The sequence below is a fragment of the Thrips palmi genome, unplaced genomic scaffold (assembly GCF_012932325.1).
Source record: "Thrips palmi isolate BJ-2018 unplaced genomic scaffold, TpBJ-2018v1 HiC_scaffold_16, whole genome shotgun sequence".
Classification (NCBI taxonomy): Eukaryota; Metazoa; Arthropoda; class Insecta; order Thysanoptera; family Thripidae; genus Thrips; species Thrips palmi.
Window position 1 is genome coordinate 16,519,257 of NW_023144625.1, and position 16,326 is coordinate 16,535,582.

Sequence of the window (16,326 nt, forward strand, 5' to 3'; positions counted from 1 at the left end):
TTCAGAAACAGCGCTGCTCTCTCGTGATGCCGGACGAACAAGTGGCTTTCGCGGATTCAAAGCAGCCCGCCGCCCCGCCGCCGCGCGCACACACAACCGTCTCTCTCGAGACTCCAGCACTCCAGCTCCCGTCCGGGCGTACACACTCAGAGGACTGCTGGAGGATAATGGAGAGAAGTCCCGCACCACAATAAGTGCAGCATCGCGCACACACTCGCCTTAACATCTCCATGAGAAATTTGAAGGAGCCGTCGCAGCAGTGTAAGGGCCGAATTCCACGGTTGATTTCGCCGATCACGTTTTTTTTTTTCAGTGTTCCTCCAGGATTGATGGCGAGGGCCATCGAAGGGCCGCGATAACCCAGCCGGCGGCGCGGCCGGGGGCTTGAGTCCAGTCGCCGGCCATCCCCGCCTTCCTCGGCCCCCGGTCGGCGGCAGGGCGGCAGGGCGGCCGGGTCGGCGGCCGGTGAAGCGCCCCGACAGCCCGACAGCGCCAAGAGCCGCCGAGGGCCGCGAAAAAAAAAACGCGAAAGAGGGGCACTTTAAGGAGAGGAATGTCCATTATGTGCACCGCAGGCCACCGCGAGCTGCCCCGCAACTTTTTTACCGCTTTTATAGCTGGTCCACTACAAGCTTTCTCGCGGCCGCCGGCGGCGCAGCCGTTTACTTTACGGGCCAGAAAGTGAATCATTCTTGCAGATTCTCGCTGGCAAAGATAAAAAGGGAATAAATATTATTGAATTTCTAACGTATTTGGTGGAGACCACATTGCCCGAAACCGAGTATACTGTGGGCAGGTCATCCGTCGGCATGATGAAATGTTTTTTGTCCCGAAAATATTTTTAGTAGAGCATTTGCCTGGGAGACAACGGATAAATCAGGCATGAGGGAAAGGCCGATTTCATTTCAAATCCATATCATGTTTCCCGCGTTCGTGTGTGTGTGTGTGTGTGTGTGTGTGTGTGTGTGTGTGTATGTGTGTGTGTGTGTGTGTGTGTGTACTCAAGCGTGCGTGTGTCTGTGAGTTCACAAAAAGGCTCGGTGTACACGTTCCTTTGTCCGCCCGGTCCCACCCGGTTAGGGACAACGTGTGTTCAAATATTTTGCCTTCCTTGCCGCCAGAGCCTCTCTTCGAGTCGCTTTTCGCATTACGTCGCCTGCCGTAAGATGTGACGAGTCTCAGCGAAAATACACTGTTATTTGGTCAGCTATAGTTAATTTTTTGATTTATTTATTTTGTCAACTACAAAGCTAAGTTCTGGAATGTCAGTATCGCAGGGGCTGTGTGCGGCGCAGATGAAAGATTCTGGCTGGCAACACTTGTTCAAGTGTTTGGGTTCACACCCAACAACGTTTCTTTACGGGCGAGGAATGCTTTGCGCTCACCACTGCGGAGGGCATGAATGTCTTCGCCATGGCGCCTAATGGGAACACTAAACTTCCTGTGTTGTTCCAGCGCCGCGTCGCCGCGTCGCCGTGTCGCGCCGCGTGCCACGCGATCCCAGAGCGCCCGATGCGAAGCGAAGCGAATCCCTCGCGGGAAACGCCACCATTTCCGCCAACTTGCTGTTTGCGCGCTTGGTTGGCACCAGCAGCGAGGGCCCGGCCGCCGAGCCGCCGACCAGCACAGCACAGCCTCCTCTCCGCCTGCTAAGCCGGCAGCATTGTCAGCCTGATCCCTGTCCACTCGAAGCAGCTGCAGAAAGCGGACTGAATGAATGGGCCGCGTCGTTCTCGGTCTCTCGATCTGACCTTCGTCGCGCCGTCGCGCAGGTCCAGTGCCCACCCAGTGCCCAGGGGGTCCAACGTCCGGAAATCCGCGGGCCCCAATACGCTCCGTCGGCAGGGCGGCACGGGGACGGCATTCACCGCGGGGCTTTTCATGGTTTGGCCGCGGTTCGGAATTATATTGCGGAGGGGCTGGCGCTGACTGCGCCTTCTCTCTCTCTGGTAGTCCAACTCTCTCGCTCTCCCATACTCTCGGCGGGTCATTCGGGCGAGCATCCACGTGTTGTTGGTGGCCGCTGCCGAAGCCATTTACCAGAGTCAACACGCTAGCACCGGACAGTCCGAGCGAGGCGAGGGCCCTTATTGTTGTACGCGGAGCCCCGCGGTGCCCCGCCCCGCCCCGCCCCGCCACTCCCTGCAAGTGCACGGCGCGCGGCACTCGGTTGGCAGGGGCCCTGCCACGTGTTTGCCCTGGCACAACAAAAGCTTCGCTGGAACCGGCGAACCGACCCGCTCAGGATTCAAGTTCAAGGCGGTGTGCTGGCCGGGTCGTTGCCTGCTCGATCGCAGTGTGGCGCCAACTGGCGTCCAACTTGCACCAACTTGCGTCGACTTGCGGAACTTGTCGCACGCCAGCCCTGCTCCTGTTCGAGCAGTGTGTGGGCACGGTAGCAGAACGGAGAAAATGAGTCCAAACCGCCTGATCCAAGCCTGACTGGAGGAGCCTCACGTCATTCAATCCGTGTCGGGGAAATCCAAACTTGGGCGCCTTGAGGGGCGTCAGCAGTCTGTCTGGCCCCGCGGCGCGACACTGTAGGCAGGATCCCCGCAGGACGCAGAACGCGCTGTCCGGCACGAGGCGGAAACTACTTGAAATTAGTCGGGTAAACTCTCAAGAACGGCCCGGCCAGAGGCGTGGCCGAAGACGTGGCCAAAGGTCCAACAACCAAAACAAGGGCGGGACCAGGCGGGGTTAGGGGGAATGCTGTCCACTGACTTGGGCATAGTGCAACTTTACGCCCATCTTCGAGGTGGCCTGCCTCCCCGGCATGCTCTGGAAGCTCTAGAGGCCGGCATGTTTGCGCCCAGCGTCGAAGCGTGCCACCCTGCCGGCCGGCCGGTGGTGCGGTGTGGCCCCCCCACCCCGCCTCTCCCTCTCTCTCTGTCTCTCTCCCTCTCCGTCTCTCCGCCGCTTCCAGGATCCCTTTGCTATATGAGCCGGCTGGCCTGTCAGGACACTGCCAGTGCCCGACCGGTGCCCGCAAGCTACAGCCATGAGGTCCTGCGCGGTGAGTGACTCCAGTCCGAAATGCCGACTTGAATTTATTCGGAAGGAAAAAATTTAGACAGAAAAGCCGTAGTGAGATTTGAAAGTAATCGGCACAATGGAACAAGCCGAGTCGGTCGGCTGCGCGCGCAGACGTTCACACTTCGAACCGTGTTGCAGTTTGTGGTGGCGGCGTTGGCGGTCGTGTGCGCCGCGCGGCCGTCCTCCGCCTTCTTCCAGGACCTGCTGCTGCAGCCGCTGCAGCACATCCAGCACGCCGTGCAGCCGCAGTACCCGCAGTACCCCCAGTACCCGCAGCCGCAGTACCCGCAACCGCAGTACGCCCAGCCGCAGTACACGCAGCCGCAGTACTACCAGTACTCGCAGTACCGCCGCTCCAACGACGTGCAGACCCTGCCCGCGCCACTGCAGCCCCTGCAGTCGGTGCAGCATGGCGGTGAGTGAGGGAGGAAAAGGGACGGACTCCGGGGAGGGGCGAGGCTCACCACAGCGCGTGTCTGCATGCCTGAGTGAGGGTGTGTGTCTGTCCGTATGTCTGTGTGAGTGTTCGATATGGGCGCGCACACACACGTACTGCTCGCGTATGTATGTGTATGAAATCATTCTGCCATTTCCTGCGATGCGGTCGCAAACCGTTGTCCTATAACGCAACCCGGCCACATCCCACGGCTATTCCGCGAAGTCCAAACGAACGGGAGGGGAGCTCCAGGAATGTATGCGCAGACTTGCCTTAATTTGCTTTTTCTCATTTCGTTCTCCTCCCAGTGTACGCCAACTCCCGGCCCGCGGCATACCAATGGCAGCCCAACTCGTACGGCAGTGGATACAGCTACAGCAGCAACCCTCTGAGCTCGCTCCTGCAGAACTCGTGGTTCCCCTGGGCCTCGGCCAACCGCCAGCCCGCCCAGCCTCAGCCGCAGCCCCTCAGCGCCCCCCTCGTTGCCTCACAGCAAGTGCAGGCGCAGCCGCAGCAGCCGCAGCAGCCTCTGCAGGCGTTCTGGGCGCTCTTGCCCTGGAACAGCAACAACATCAACACCGCCGCCGCGCAGCAGCAGCAGCAGCCGGGCCCCATCCTCAGCTTCCTGCAGAACCCCTCCGCCGTGCTGCCGTGGGGCCAGCAGGCCAGCCGGCCCAGCGTCGTGTACTCCACCCCCCTGGCGCCGTCCCCCGCCGTGGCCGCCGCCCCCGTCTCCGCCAGCCTGACCGCCGCCCCCGCCGCCCCCGCCGCCCCCGCCGTGCAGAGCCTGCAGGTCGAGGCCGCCGCCCCCGACGTCAAGCCGACCGGCGTGGTGCTCGACGACCTGCCCGCCACGGCCTCCCTAAGCGGCAACGGCATCCGCCGCATCGCCCTGCACGACGTGCACCCGGACGCCGACGCCCTCCCCTGCGCGCAGGACGCCTAGCTCACCTCAAATTCGCCTCGTCTTGCCCCGCGGCCCTTCTTGACGTCCGGGCCACAGCGCCCCGGCTGAAGCAGTGCCAAATAAACTAGTCTAGTTGTAGTGTAGGAACGTAATTAGCCCTGCTCTCTGTTACGGACTCATGGAAGTGGGCCATTGACGAACTTGAGACGAGGAAGTGTTTCTCTTCCGTCACCCAAACGGCTGCGACGCCACCACTGCCAAGAAACCAACTCCCCCTGTGATGACTTTAAAACAAATAAACTTAATTAAATAGTTCTTCCGGTGTGCTTTGTTTCTTCCGTGCGACGGAATCTCTGGCCCTTGGTAAACACGAGTTCTTTTAGCCGGCCTTCGCGGGCAGGGCCGAATGAAACGGGCCCTCGGAGGCCTCTTCAAGTTTCACCTCGATTACCCCCACAGCCCTCATGGCCATGCCCTGGCCATCCCATCCCTCGCAGCCTCATATACCTCTGGCCGCCAAGGGCGCCAAGGCCATCACCCAGGCCGTCAAGGCCGCGGCCAGCGCGGCGCGGGGCGGGCCGAGCCGGCCTGCCAAACAAGTGGTCGGGCCGCAAGTCCGTTTCCTTCCACCAGCTCCAGCCTCATTCCGAATGGTCGTTCCGTCGCCCCGTCTCTTTCGCACTTCTTGTGGGAGCGAGAGAGACAGAGCGATGAGACGGTCCTCCGAGAGGCGAAGGAGCGGCCCAGGGCGTGGCAGTGCAGTGCGAGGCAGTGCCGTGAGTTGGGCTGACAGGGGTTTCGGGGAAACGAGATATTTTGCGGATGGCTGGAGCGCGAAATGCAAACGCATTGATGTTGTGGTGGGGGACGGGGTGTCAAGTAAGTAATGCACTTTGATAGAAAAGCGAGTTTAATCTGCTCCGTCAGCCCACGTTGAACCTCGTGCGCCGCCGGCTCGACCTGGAGTTCCGGGAGTTTCTCTGGCGCGTGGCGAACAGCGGCCGGAACACCAAGTGCCTCTTGGTCCGTGACGTCCTCGACGTGCTCGACAGAGGCCCCAGCCCCTCGCCTTGGTCCTCGAGGCCCAGGCCCTGATCAGTGGCGGCCCCCAGGGCCTCGGCCGGCGCCGGCAGCGCGGCCCCCGGCCGGTCCAAGGGCTGGGGGCGGGCGAGGGGGGCGGCGGAGGCGGGGGCCTCGCGGGCGGCATCGCCGATGAAGCAGATGGAGGCGAGGACCAGGAGAAGCATCCCCTGTCGGACAGCGACAAATCAGTTGGCAAAGGGTTAGCGACAGGGACGGCCAACGGATTTGCTGCTGTGTTGGGCCATTTTTATTTGTTCGACCGACCGTCTTCGGGGGTCCCATTGCGCTAGCAACATTTCGTGGTGATTTCTTGGCGACTTAATCAATTCCCCCTCCCAGTCACCAGGAGGGGGTCTCGCTCCTCGATGACGCCCTTGCTGCCCTTATGCAGCACTTTAGAGGGCCTGGACCCTTGCCGGCCGCAGCCCTCTCCCTCTCCCCGCACAACCAACTCGAGTTCCACGCCGGGTTGCCCTGCCGCCCTGCCGCCTGCCGCTCTCCACGGTCTCGGCGATGTGCTCCGCATTGAGGATCGGCTGGCAGAGCCAGGCGCTGGTCGTCCCAAGTTGGACTTTCGACCGTAATTGGCGTCGCGATGAATACGACGGCCCTGCATTCAATGGCGGGGTGCTGCAAAAAGCGGAGGGGGGGGGGGCACCCTCCGGGGACCAGGGACCGCCAAACAGGCCGGCAGTCTGAACGGCAGTCTGAACGGCAGGCTGAAAGCGTGAAAGGGCACGCGCCACCAGACTGATTCTGAGAAGCGTTTCCGTCGTATCTGTCTCTCTCGCACCGACACGGGACGCGCCGTGAGTGCGAGAGAGACAGAGCGACGAAAGCGACTCTGGGATTCAGTTTGCAGGCCACCGCCGAGGCCACCAGAAATTCTAATTACAACGCGCGACTCGGCCTCCTCTCTGAATGAAGAGCGGAAGCACTGGGAAGCGCCGAAAGCTCTGACAGCACGGCTGGAAGCATAGCCAGGCCTCCCTCGCGGAAACCGTTTGGCGCTGGCGTGGCGGCGCCGAGTACTGAGTCCCTTCCGCACACCGAGGGACCGCCCAAGCGCAGCCAATCAGGGAGGGCCAAGGGCCTGCACTGCAAGGGCCAGCGCGGAAGGCGTAATCCACTCGCCGTGTAATAAGTGGGACTTTGCGATACTGCGCGGCTCAGTACAGCTCGCTGCACAACAACAAGAAACTTTGCCCGGGGCTGACTTACGTTCCGGAGGTTGGCGGCCATGGTCGTTAGTGTCGTCGCCGAGCGTCGCGGTGCCGCGGTGTGAGTGTGCGCTGCACTGTAGTCTAGGCTGCGCTGCGCGGACTGGCCGCACCGTCCACATGTAGGGGCAACCCCAGGCACGCCTCGCGGGTCACGTGACGAGTATCGCCGCGGTGTCAGACCAACGATTCCGCACAGCAACGCGCTGTCTCTCTCGCGCGCCTACGGTGCGCCCCGCGAGTGCGAGGGAGACGGGGCGACCAGGGTTCGGAATCATCACACACGCGGAGCGATGCCCCACTAAGTACCCTAATTGGCGCGACTTTGGCGGCGGCGAGCAGCGCGGCAAGGCGAAGGCGCGACGCCCGGCGGCTATATTTACGTTCCGCGTCTTTTGTTTGGGTGCACTGGGACAGGCCGACCGGACCGGAGGGCCTCCAGGCCGTCCAGCGCGCTGCGATGCAAAGCAGATTATTTTGGGGCGTCCGTTCGTTTGCACCAGGAACCGGCCACTGTGGCAGGCTAGTGCAGCTTAAGTCGGATTGTGTGTACAGCGAGTCGTTGTCGCTGATGTTGTTCCGGTCCGGGTTGGTACCTCGTGCGGGGCTGGCGGGGGGCTGCAGCTCGACCCAAGGCTGCAGTGTTAGTGCCTGGCCGACCTTGCAGTACCTCTGTCAGTGTCGTGGACGCGACGCGCGGGAGGGGAGGAGTGGGAGGAGGGAGCGGCAGGGGGCGGGTGCAATTAGAACTCATCCTCGCTGCGACACTGGGCGGCCGGGGCGGCGCTGGGGCCACGAGGGCCACGCCGTGACTTTGGCACGCGCGGCTGCGTTCGAACGGCCCTTCCCTCTCGGCCCTCCTCGGCTTGGCCCCCTCTTACCCTTTATGCCTGCCACCCCGGAGACAGCCCGGCGGGGTGGGCCGGCCAGGCTAGGACGCCTCCGGGCGTGCGGCGTGCGGCGCGCCGTTCCGATGCAGTTCACGTCCCGCCCCGCTGCAGCCCCCCCCCCCCCCCCCCCCCGGCCCGGGGAGCCGCCAGGCCGCCAGCGGTGCAACGTATCTGTGGAAACAACGACCGCCACGATTACGCGCGCTCTGTTTCGCGCTGTTTGCCTCGTTTTATTCGGCAGCGAATTCGCGTCCAGACTGCTGCCGGCGAGTCTGCCTTCCGGCGGGAAAGGGGGTCGAGTGGCTGGCCGGCTCGGATGACAGGGACGTCAGGACCGCTGTGAAGCTCAGCTCGGGTTCGATTCCCGGTGCGGGCGCGTCTGAGTTGCGTTTTGCTCAATAAAGTGTTGTTTGTAAAGTTGGGCCGTTCTGCCACATCATTGCTTTTCCTCTTTTCTCGTTTATCTTTCAGTGCATTCAATAAAAAGGCAGAGACTTGGGGTCAAATTTTCTTTGTATTTATCCTTTCTACATATTCACAATAAATACAGCCAATTGGTTATAATTTGGTTTACTATACAATATCAGACGCTTGAAAACTTAAAAACTACTTTTACTTTCAGTTCTTCCCTTAGCTAAAACACAACCAGACGAGTTGTCTTTGCCTCTCTGCATAACAAGAGAGAGGGCAAGACAACTCAGTCAGCCTCGAACAAAACACCACAGGCAGACTCCAGTTTTGTGAACTGTAGGACTGCTGACTTAAAATAAATAAATATTAAAGTTTCTATCACATTAAAAAAACAAAATCTGCGATCTGCAATTGTTCCACTCAACAGACAAAACACAAAATGACTGAATTTCCTCATAATCAAAATCCACTTTTTCTCTAAAATTAACATAAAATAATAAATTAACTCACATACTTATCAATAAATAGGACTCAATTAATAACACCAAACACTTACAAAGGAACTTAAAGTACACAAGACATAAGAGTTGTCAAATATATAAGTCCCAAATCATCGAACAGAAAAAAATCACAAGTGGTATTAAAACGTCAACCGCTCCGGGATCCGGGAAATGGCAAGTACAGGTTCTAGAAAACACCGCCCTCATCAGAGAAGCAGTCAGCCAAATTCTTCCCGCACCGACTATTGAAAAGGAAAAACTTGGGATGCGGTAAAGGACTGAGCCCTGCTCCTCTCTCACCCCACCTAGCCGTTATACGGCCTGTAGTCTCGGGCGTACTCCCGGTAGTTGTAGTAGCCGTTGTTGTACGTGTTGTAGTTGCGGTTGTACGCGTTGAGGTTCCGGTTGTACTCGTTGAGCTCCCTGTTGAGCTCCACCCGCTCGCGCTGTTGCCTCTGCCGCAGGTCCTGCGCTTGGAGCTCCTCCCGCTCGTACTCCTGCTGCAGCCTCTGGCGTGGGTCCTGGCCGTGGTGGTGCGGGTGCGTGATCTCGTTCTCCTCCCTCACCCTGGCGGCCTCGATCTGCTTCACGGCGAACAGCGGCACGTCCGTCCACTCGCGCCGCTTCCTGGACAGCACGGCGTCGCGGTCCTGGACGTCCTCGACGTCCTGGACGTCCTCCACGGCGCGGGGCAGCCGCAGCCGGTACCGGTAATTCCTGGCGGCGGCACGCTGCCTGGTGGCGAACAAGGGCCGGTTCACCCACTGGCGGCGCACCCTGGACAGGACGGCGTCGCCGACGGCGTCGTCATCCTGGGCGTGGCGGCGGGCCCTGGGCACCAGCGCGTCCTCCGGCATGGGGGCGACGTCCCTGCGCTTCCGGCTCTGGGTTGACTCGACCTGCGCCGCCTCCACGTCGCGACCGATCCTCTGGGATCTGCAAAGGAAGAACAGTTTCATTACATTCCGCCGCCTTCGCGAGTCACGCGGCGAGGCGGCCCTGTGTCGCCGCCAATCGCTAATGGGGCCTGCCCCTGCCGCTTGATGTGAAACAGAGCTCCCGCCCTGTCTCCCTCGCACTCATGGGACACTCCGCAAGCGAGCGACAGAGACAGAGCGGCGACACCACTAGCGCCTGGAGGGTAGGCAGCCCATCGGACGCGCCGGGCGCGCAGGCAACCCAATGCACACCGCGCGCAGCGGACTCCGCTTTGAAGCACCGAACTTGGTGTCGAACTCGACGTTGCGGAAGAGCACTAGTCAGACAAGGACACTCACCTCCTGTATTCGTCCCAGTAGCGTTGTCGCATGCGCTGGATCCTGGCGCGGCGGTCCCTGGTCACGAACAAGGGCCTGAACACGAAGTCGCGCTTGCGGCGCTCGGCGCGCGGGAAGAGCAGGGGCGCCTCGGCGGGGTCGCGGTACGAGTTCTCGTGGTTCTCGTCCTCGCCGGCCTCCAGGCCCTGCAGGTCTTCGCCCCACAGGCTGAGGATCAGGTAGGCCATGCGGTCACGCATGTCCTCGTCGTCGCCGCCGCCTCCCTGGCCGCCGTCGTAGTCGGCGTTGTTGTCTTCAACGTCGGCCTGGTCCGCCTGCGCCACTTCATCCGGGGCGGCGCTGGGCTGGACCGTGGTCGTGGGCACCAGCTCGGCCTCCCTGGAGGCGGGCATGGCCACCGTCGTCGAAAGCAGCGCCAACAGGGCCGATAGTAGAACCTGCAGAGAGGAACACAAGAGTCATTTCGCCGCTCCCCAGGCCCGGGTCGGAATGTTGGAATGCAGCGCCCGCCCTCCCGTAAACCGGCGGCCAAATTGCCAGATTGGCAATTGCGCCACACTGGTCTGATGAACTCGGAGCGCGGCACCACTGTGTGCGACTGTGCGCCACCCCACCCAGCCTTTTTGCCTTTTACCAGTCCAATCGGCCGCCGCGCTGTCTGTCCCCTTGTCCGTCCGGCCGCCCGTCCGATTGGTCGCCTCCCCGCCCTCATTGAAACTCACCATTGAAATCCTGGCTGCCATTTCCACTCGCTGCTGTCTGCTGCTCGTCGCTCTGGCCACTCGACTCGACCGTCACTGAACACCGCACTGCTGCACTGCGCGACGAGGACTTGTTGGACTCGTGTGACACTTCTGCACTTGCACTTGGCGGCGACGTCGGCGACTCGGCGGTCAAGGCGCTGGGCTCCTCTGCCAGGTGTTGCCCGGTCGGCTGCTGCTGCTGGACTTGTCCGCTGGGCCGAGGACCAGTCGTTTTATAGGAGGGCCAGCCCAGCCGCCACCACCGCAACAAGGAAGGGATGATGGGCTGTTAGCGGCCAGTTAGCGGCGACCTGTGGCGGGGCGGGCGGGGCGGGCGGGGCGGGGCGTGGTGGGGCGGGGCGGGGCGCAGGGACTCAGGTACAGACCAGCGCTGCCGTCGCTCGCCCTTTCACCGCCCCTTGCCCTTATCGCCAGGGCGGACAGGCCAGGCAGGCCAGGCTGACGTCATGCAGGCAGACAGCTACCGGGAAACACCGGGACCGTCCTCCTCCTCCGGGCTGCGTGGCTGCACACAGTGCTGCAGCAGGGGGAGCCGGGCCCCAGGCCGACGCGACTTATCCTGTCCGTGCTGGTTGGGACAGGTCGTGCCTCGTCGCGCAGGGACTCGACGGCGCGGCTCAGCGTCCCGGGGGACAGCGGGCACCGACCACCTGTGCGCTGCCACCGCCCCGCCCCTCGTGGCCCAGGCTGCCCTGGCCGCCCTGGCTCTCACGTCGGGGGCGACGTGGGGGCGGGCGCCGCTGGAAGGCCGCCGGGGACCCTGGGCCGCTGGGACGATCCCGATGGCTCTAGCCCATCTATACAGCACGGCGTTTCAGGAGGAAGATTATGAAGATGGTGTTTACCGAGAGGCCGATGGTGACCCTGCCGCCCCTCCGCTCTCCATCCCGGAGCGCTAATCCACCGGGCCAGAGCCGCCCGCGCCGCCCGCGCCAATAGCAAACCCCTCTAGTCCAGGCCCGCCGAGAGGCCCGCCGAGCGCGTTCGACAGCACAGCACACCCACTGCGCTCGGGCGGCTTCCTCTATTTTTCGGTTGGCGAGCCTGGCGGACCGTGGACCTGGTGGTGCAATCATGGCGATGACGTCACCGTTGTCTGGCTAGAATGAGACAGTGAGACACACACTAGCTGTGTCTATCCCGAGGACTGTCACCTCATTAACAGTGAGCCGGCGTGGTGAGTAACAAGTCCACACTGCGAGGAACAGGGCGCCACCACCATGCAATCATTGTTTTGTTTTTGTTTGGTGGTGCTTTGTCGTCGTCGTTTTTGATAAATATGTTGCGCAACTTCAGTTTACAGCCCTAAGGCTGCTGCCTGGTGCTCTGCCGGCTCTGCCTCGCCACAACGCAGCGCCGCCTGCCATTGACGCCACTCTCTCACGCCCCACGCTCACACCCTCGGGTCTCGGGGCGGGCGTCTTCGCGTCTTGGCGTCTTGGCGCCGGACCGCAGGCCGTGGAGGAGAGGGGGAGGAACGCCACGGTCTCGGTCTCGGTCACGTCGAATGTGAAGGTCAGGGGCCTGACGGCCGGACGGCCGGACGGGCGCACTCTGAGACTCCGAGGCGAACGCAAGCGGACCGGCAAGCGACGAGACGACACGCAAAAGTCAGGGGTTCGAATCCCCATCGGGGCGGACACGGCCGGGGGCGGACCGGGCGGCATTGCGGTTGGCATGCTCGGCGTGCGAGGCGGGGGGTCGCCTGGAGGTTGCGCGACAGTTATTCGTTATTCCGCGTCGCCGCGTCGCCGCGTCGGCCCCGGGGCCTCTCACTCGCACTCGCGCGGTGGTGATTGTCCGCAAACATGACGCTTGCTCCTCTTCCCTCGCTCGCGCTCTCTCTCTCTCTCGCTCACACATACACACACACTGTGCGAAAGAAAACTCGCGGTCCCGCGGAAAGGCAAACCTCGTTATCACGCAGACTCACAAACTCACAAACGGCTCTTTGTGGCTGGCTGGCTGGTTGGCTGGCTGGCTGACACGCGCCACGCGCGCGCCGCGTGTTGAACACGGTCCCGGCAGGCCCGGCAGGCCCGGAACAATAGCATCGTACAAACTACGTCGTCGTCGTGCTGCTGTTGTGTCCGCGCCGAACGCGCGCAAAGCCAGCAAATCTCATCGCTGCAGAGCGCTGCAGAGCGTTCTGCCTCCTGACGCAGGCGTCGGCACGGCAGGCTGGCTCTAGCTCGGGGGAGAGTATCCAGAGGCCAATCCTGGAGGGTCATGCACGTGTCCAGAGCCGCCAACACTCTCTCTCTCTCTGTCACTCACTCTCTCTCTCTCTCTCTCTCTCTCTCTCTCTCTCTCTCTCTCTCTCTCTCTCTCTCTCTCTCTCTCTCTCTCTCTCACACACACACGCACACTCTCACACTCACACTATCACACTTGATCGCCTTCATTACCCTGGATCAGGTGGCAGGTGGCAAGGGCGTAATGACTCCGCTGCCGCTAAATCTCCCCACCCACCCCACCCCGCACCCCTCGCACGATAACCCACTGGCGCTCCACTAACAAGTGAATGAGTACGAGCTGCCAGCCGCACCCGCGCTTCTAATCCGCCCCGCTACTAGTTACACTGCCGAGGATGGCTTTCGCAGTGGGGTGGCCTGGCGCGCCACTGCCGCGTCGGTGCACCCTCCGAGCCTCCGCCTTGGAGTGCGCCAGGCAGCTCGGCGCTTCCGGATGCCCGTTGTGACACGCCGTGACGCGCCGTGACGCGCCGTGACGCGCCGTGACGCGCCGTGTCAGGCTCCGTTCGCGCCGTGCCAAGCCCCGCGTGGCGGGAGATTTTCGCTCGCATTTCGCGCTTCGCTCACGGCGCCACGTCGTCTCGTCTCTCCAGCTGCAGCGACCTGTCAGCCCCTCATCCCTGACGGCGCGACGGCCTGCCGAAAGGCTCCCCCCTCCTATTGGCAGTCGGAGGCATCTCGCCAACACTCGCAGCAAGGCGTCTCTCTCGCGCTCAGGGCGCGTTCCGCGGGGGTGCGAGGGAGACGGGGCGAGACCATCAGACCGGAGGCCTCAAGGACAAGGACGGGGTAGGGCGGGCCTGCAGGCGGGGCAGGCGGGGCCAGGCGGGGCCAGGCGGGGCCAGGCGGGGTGGTCCAGCACCCTTCCCTTCCCCTCCCCTCCCTGCCCTTCGCCCTTCGCTCACTGTGTTGATATCCCTGGCCGGAGCGGCAGCGGCGTAGTGCGTAGCGCCGTAGCGCCTAGCGCGTTGGGGCCTTGAGGATGTTGACGAGCGACTCACGAGCGACGCGTGCGGGCGGAGGGCCGGGCCGAGGGCCGGCGCGCTGATTCCGAAATACCGACGCGTCGCTGTCGCTGTCTCTGTCGCACTCATAGGGCGTGGCCGGAAGGGTGCGAGAGGCAGAGCGGCGAAATGAATGAGCCTGCTGGCTGCCGGCCGCGCAGTGCGTGGCACGCAGTGAGCCTGCTGGCTGCCGGCCGCGCAGTGCGTGGCACGCAGTGAGCCTGCTGGCTGCCGGCCGCGCAGTGCGTGGCACGCAGTGAGCCGCTCGGCTGCCGGCCGCGCAGTGCGTGGCACGCAGTGAGCCGCTCGGCTGCCGGCCGCGCAGTGCGTGGCACGCAGTGAGCCTGCTGGCTGCCGGCCGCGCAGTGCGTGGCACGCAGTGAGCCTGCTGGCTGCCGGCCGCGCAGTGCGTGGCACGCAGTGAGCCTGCTGGCTGCCGGCCGCGCAGTGCGTGGCACGCAGTGAGCCTGCTGGCTGCCGGCCGCGCAGTGCGTGGCACGCAGTGAGCCTGCTGGCTGCCGGCCGCGCAGTGCGTGGCACGCAGTGAGCCTGCTGGCTGCCGGCCGCGCAGTGCGTGGCACGCAGTGAGCCTGCTGGCTGCCGGCCGCGCAGTGCGTGGCACGCAGTGAGCCTGCTGGCTGCCGGCCGCGCAGTGCGTGGCACGCAGTGAGCCTGCTGGCTGCCGGCCGCGCAGTGCGTGGCACGCAGTGAGCCTGCTGGCTGCCGGCCGCGCAGTGCGTGGCACGCAGTGAGCCCGTGGCTGCCGGCCGCGCAGTGCGTGGCACGCAGTGAGCCCGCTGGCTGCCGGCCGCGCAGTGCGTGGCACGCAGTGAGCCTGCTGGCTGCCGGCCGCGCAGTGCGTGGCACGCAGTGAGCCTGCTGGCTGCCGGCCGCGCAGTGCGTGGCACGCAGTGAGCCTGCTGGCTGCCGGCCGCGCAGTGCGTGGCACGCAGTGGCGGGCGCCGGCCGCATGCTGCACCTGGCCTCTGCTGCCGGCCGCGCAGTGCGTGGCACGCTGCCTCTGCTGCCGGCGGAGTGCGGGACGCAGTGAGCCTGCTGGCTGCCGGCCGCGCAGTGCGTGGCACGCAGTGAGCCTGCTGGCTGCCGGCCGCGCAGTGCGTGGCACGCAGTGAGCCTGCTGGCTGCCGGCCGCGCAGTGCGTGGCACGCAGTGAGCCTGCTGGCTGCCGGCCGCGCAGTGCGTGGCACGCAGTGAGCCTGCTGGCTGCCGGCCGCGCAGTGCGTGGCACGCAGTGAGCCTGCTGGCTGCCGGCCGCGCAGTGCGTGGCACGCAGTGAGCCTGCTGGCTGCCGGCCGCGCAGTGCGTGGCACGCAGTGAGCCTGCTGGCTGCCGGCCGCGCAGTGCGTGGCACGCAGTGAGCCTGCTGGCTGCCGGCCGCGCAGTGCGTGGCACGCAGTGAGCCTGCTGGCTGCCGGCCGCGCAGTGCGTGGCACGCAGTGAGCCTGCTGGCTGCCGGCCGCGCAGTGCGTGGCACGCAGTGAGCCTGCTGGCTGCCGGCCGCGCAGTGCGTGGCACGCAGTGAGCCTGCTGGCTGCCGGCCGCGCAGTGCGTGGCACGCAGTGAGCCTGCTGGCTGCCGGCCGCGCAGTGCGTGGCACGCAGTGAGCCTGCTGGCTGCCGGCCGCGCAGTGCGTGGCACGCAGTGAGCCTGCTGGCTGCCGGCCGCGCAGTGCGTGGCACGCAGTGAGCCTGCTGGCTGCCGGCCGCGCAGTGCGTGGCACGCAGTGAGCCGCTCGGCTGCAGGGCCGATGGATTGGAGGTTTCAAGGGCCTGGCGATAAAGGGCTCCAGCCTGGAGACGGCGGCCCTAGACGACGTCCTAGACGCGCCGCGTAGGAGGCGAACTGGAACTGGAGGAGGTCCCTGCTCCGCCAGGCTCCGCCAGGCCTGGAGCCTGGCCCTACGCTCGCGAGGTCGCAGCGGGCGCCAAGCGTGGGCAGGGTGACGACGACCCGGACTAACTTCTGGGCCGCCCCGCCGTGCCAAGGGACGCACCGCACGCGCACGCAGGGGTCCGCCCTCGCTGTTCATCAACCGGCTTTACTTTTGTCGTATCTGGCCTCGCGTGCGTGCGTGCGTGCCTGCGTGCGTAGTATGTGGGTGGTTGCGGGTGGGGGCGCGTGCGTGCGGGGCGCGGGGGGATGGCAAGTGTAGTGCGTGTCGTGGGGCTTCAAGAGGCGGCGGGCGTAGGTGGCTAAGTTACGCCGTTGTTTGTGTGTGTGTGTGTGTGTGTGTGTGTGTGTGTGTGTGTGTGTGTGTGTGTGAGGGAGGAGTGCGTGCACGCACAAAGTTTATTGTGTCTGTGAAGGAGACGCGAGACGCGTGCCGGGTGGACGTCGTGAGGACCCCCGAGAGGGAAGCAATTGTGCTGACGACGCCCCCGCGCCATGCTTGCGCCCCCGCGGCCCCCGTGGCCCCCGTGGCCCCCGCGGCCCCCGCGCTTAATGCCCGCCTGTCTTTTTATCGCCCCCCAGCAGACCCTCCACCCCGCCATTCCACCACCAGACCCGCTCATTTACCCGGT

At 63.9% G+C, this 16,326-nt stretch overlaps 2 protein-coding genes across 2 annotated transcripts; one reads left to right on the plus strand and one right to left on the minus strand.

The window, feature by feature from the left end:
* Positions 1 to 2,990: 2,990 nt before the first annotated feature.
* LOC117643047 (predicted GPI-anchored protein 58) lies at positions 2,991 to 4,418 on the plus strand. Its single transcript, XM_034381685.1, has 3 exons — positions 2,991 to 3,016; positions 3,175 to 3,451; positions 3,781 to 4,418. Exons 1-3 carry the CDS (start codon positions 3,002 to 3,004, stop codon positions 4,416 to 4,418), a joined length of 930 nt encoding a protein of 309 aa, XP_034237576.1. The 5' UTR covers positions 2,991 to 3,001.
* A 3,648-nt stretch (positions 4,419 to 8,066) lies between these two features.
* On the minus strand, positions 8,067 to 10,063 carry LOC117642179. The gene is made up of 2 exons (XM_034380106.1): positions 9,761 to 10,063; positions 8,067 to 9,419 (listed from the first exon to the last, which is right to left on the minus strand). The coding sequence occupies exons 1-2, from the start codon at positions 9,997 to 9,999 to the stop codon at positions 8,789 to 8,791; spliced, it is 870 nt and encodes a 289-aa protein (XP_034235997.1). The 5' UTR covers positions 10,000 to 10,063; the 3' UTR covers positions 8,067 to 8,788.
* Positions 10,064 to 16,326: the final 6,263 nt, after the last annotated feature.

Coding starts and splice junctions, on each gene's coding strand:
- LOC117643047 (XM_034381685.1), top strand. Junction 3,452..3,780: donor GCAGTCGGTGCAGCATGGCG/GTGAGTGAGGGA, acceptor TTCTCCTCCCAG/TGTACGCCAACTCCCGGCCC.
- LOC117642179 (XM_034380106.1), bottom strand. CDS start 9,999: ATGCGTGACCGCATGGCCTACCTGATCCTCAGCCTGTGGGGCGAAGAC. Junction 9,420..9,760: donor TACTGGGACGAATACAGGAG/GTGAGTGTCCTT, acceptor CTTCCTTTGCAG/ATCCCAGAGGATCGGTCGCG.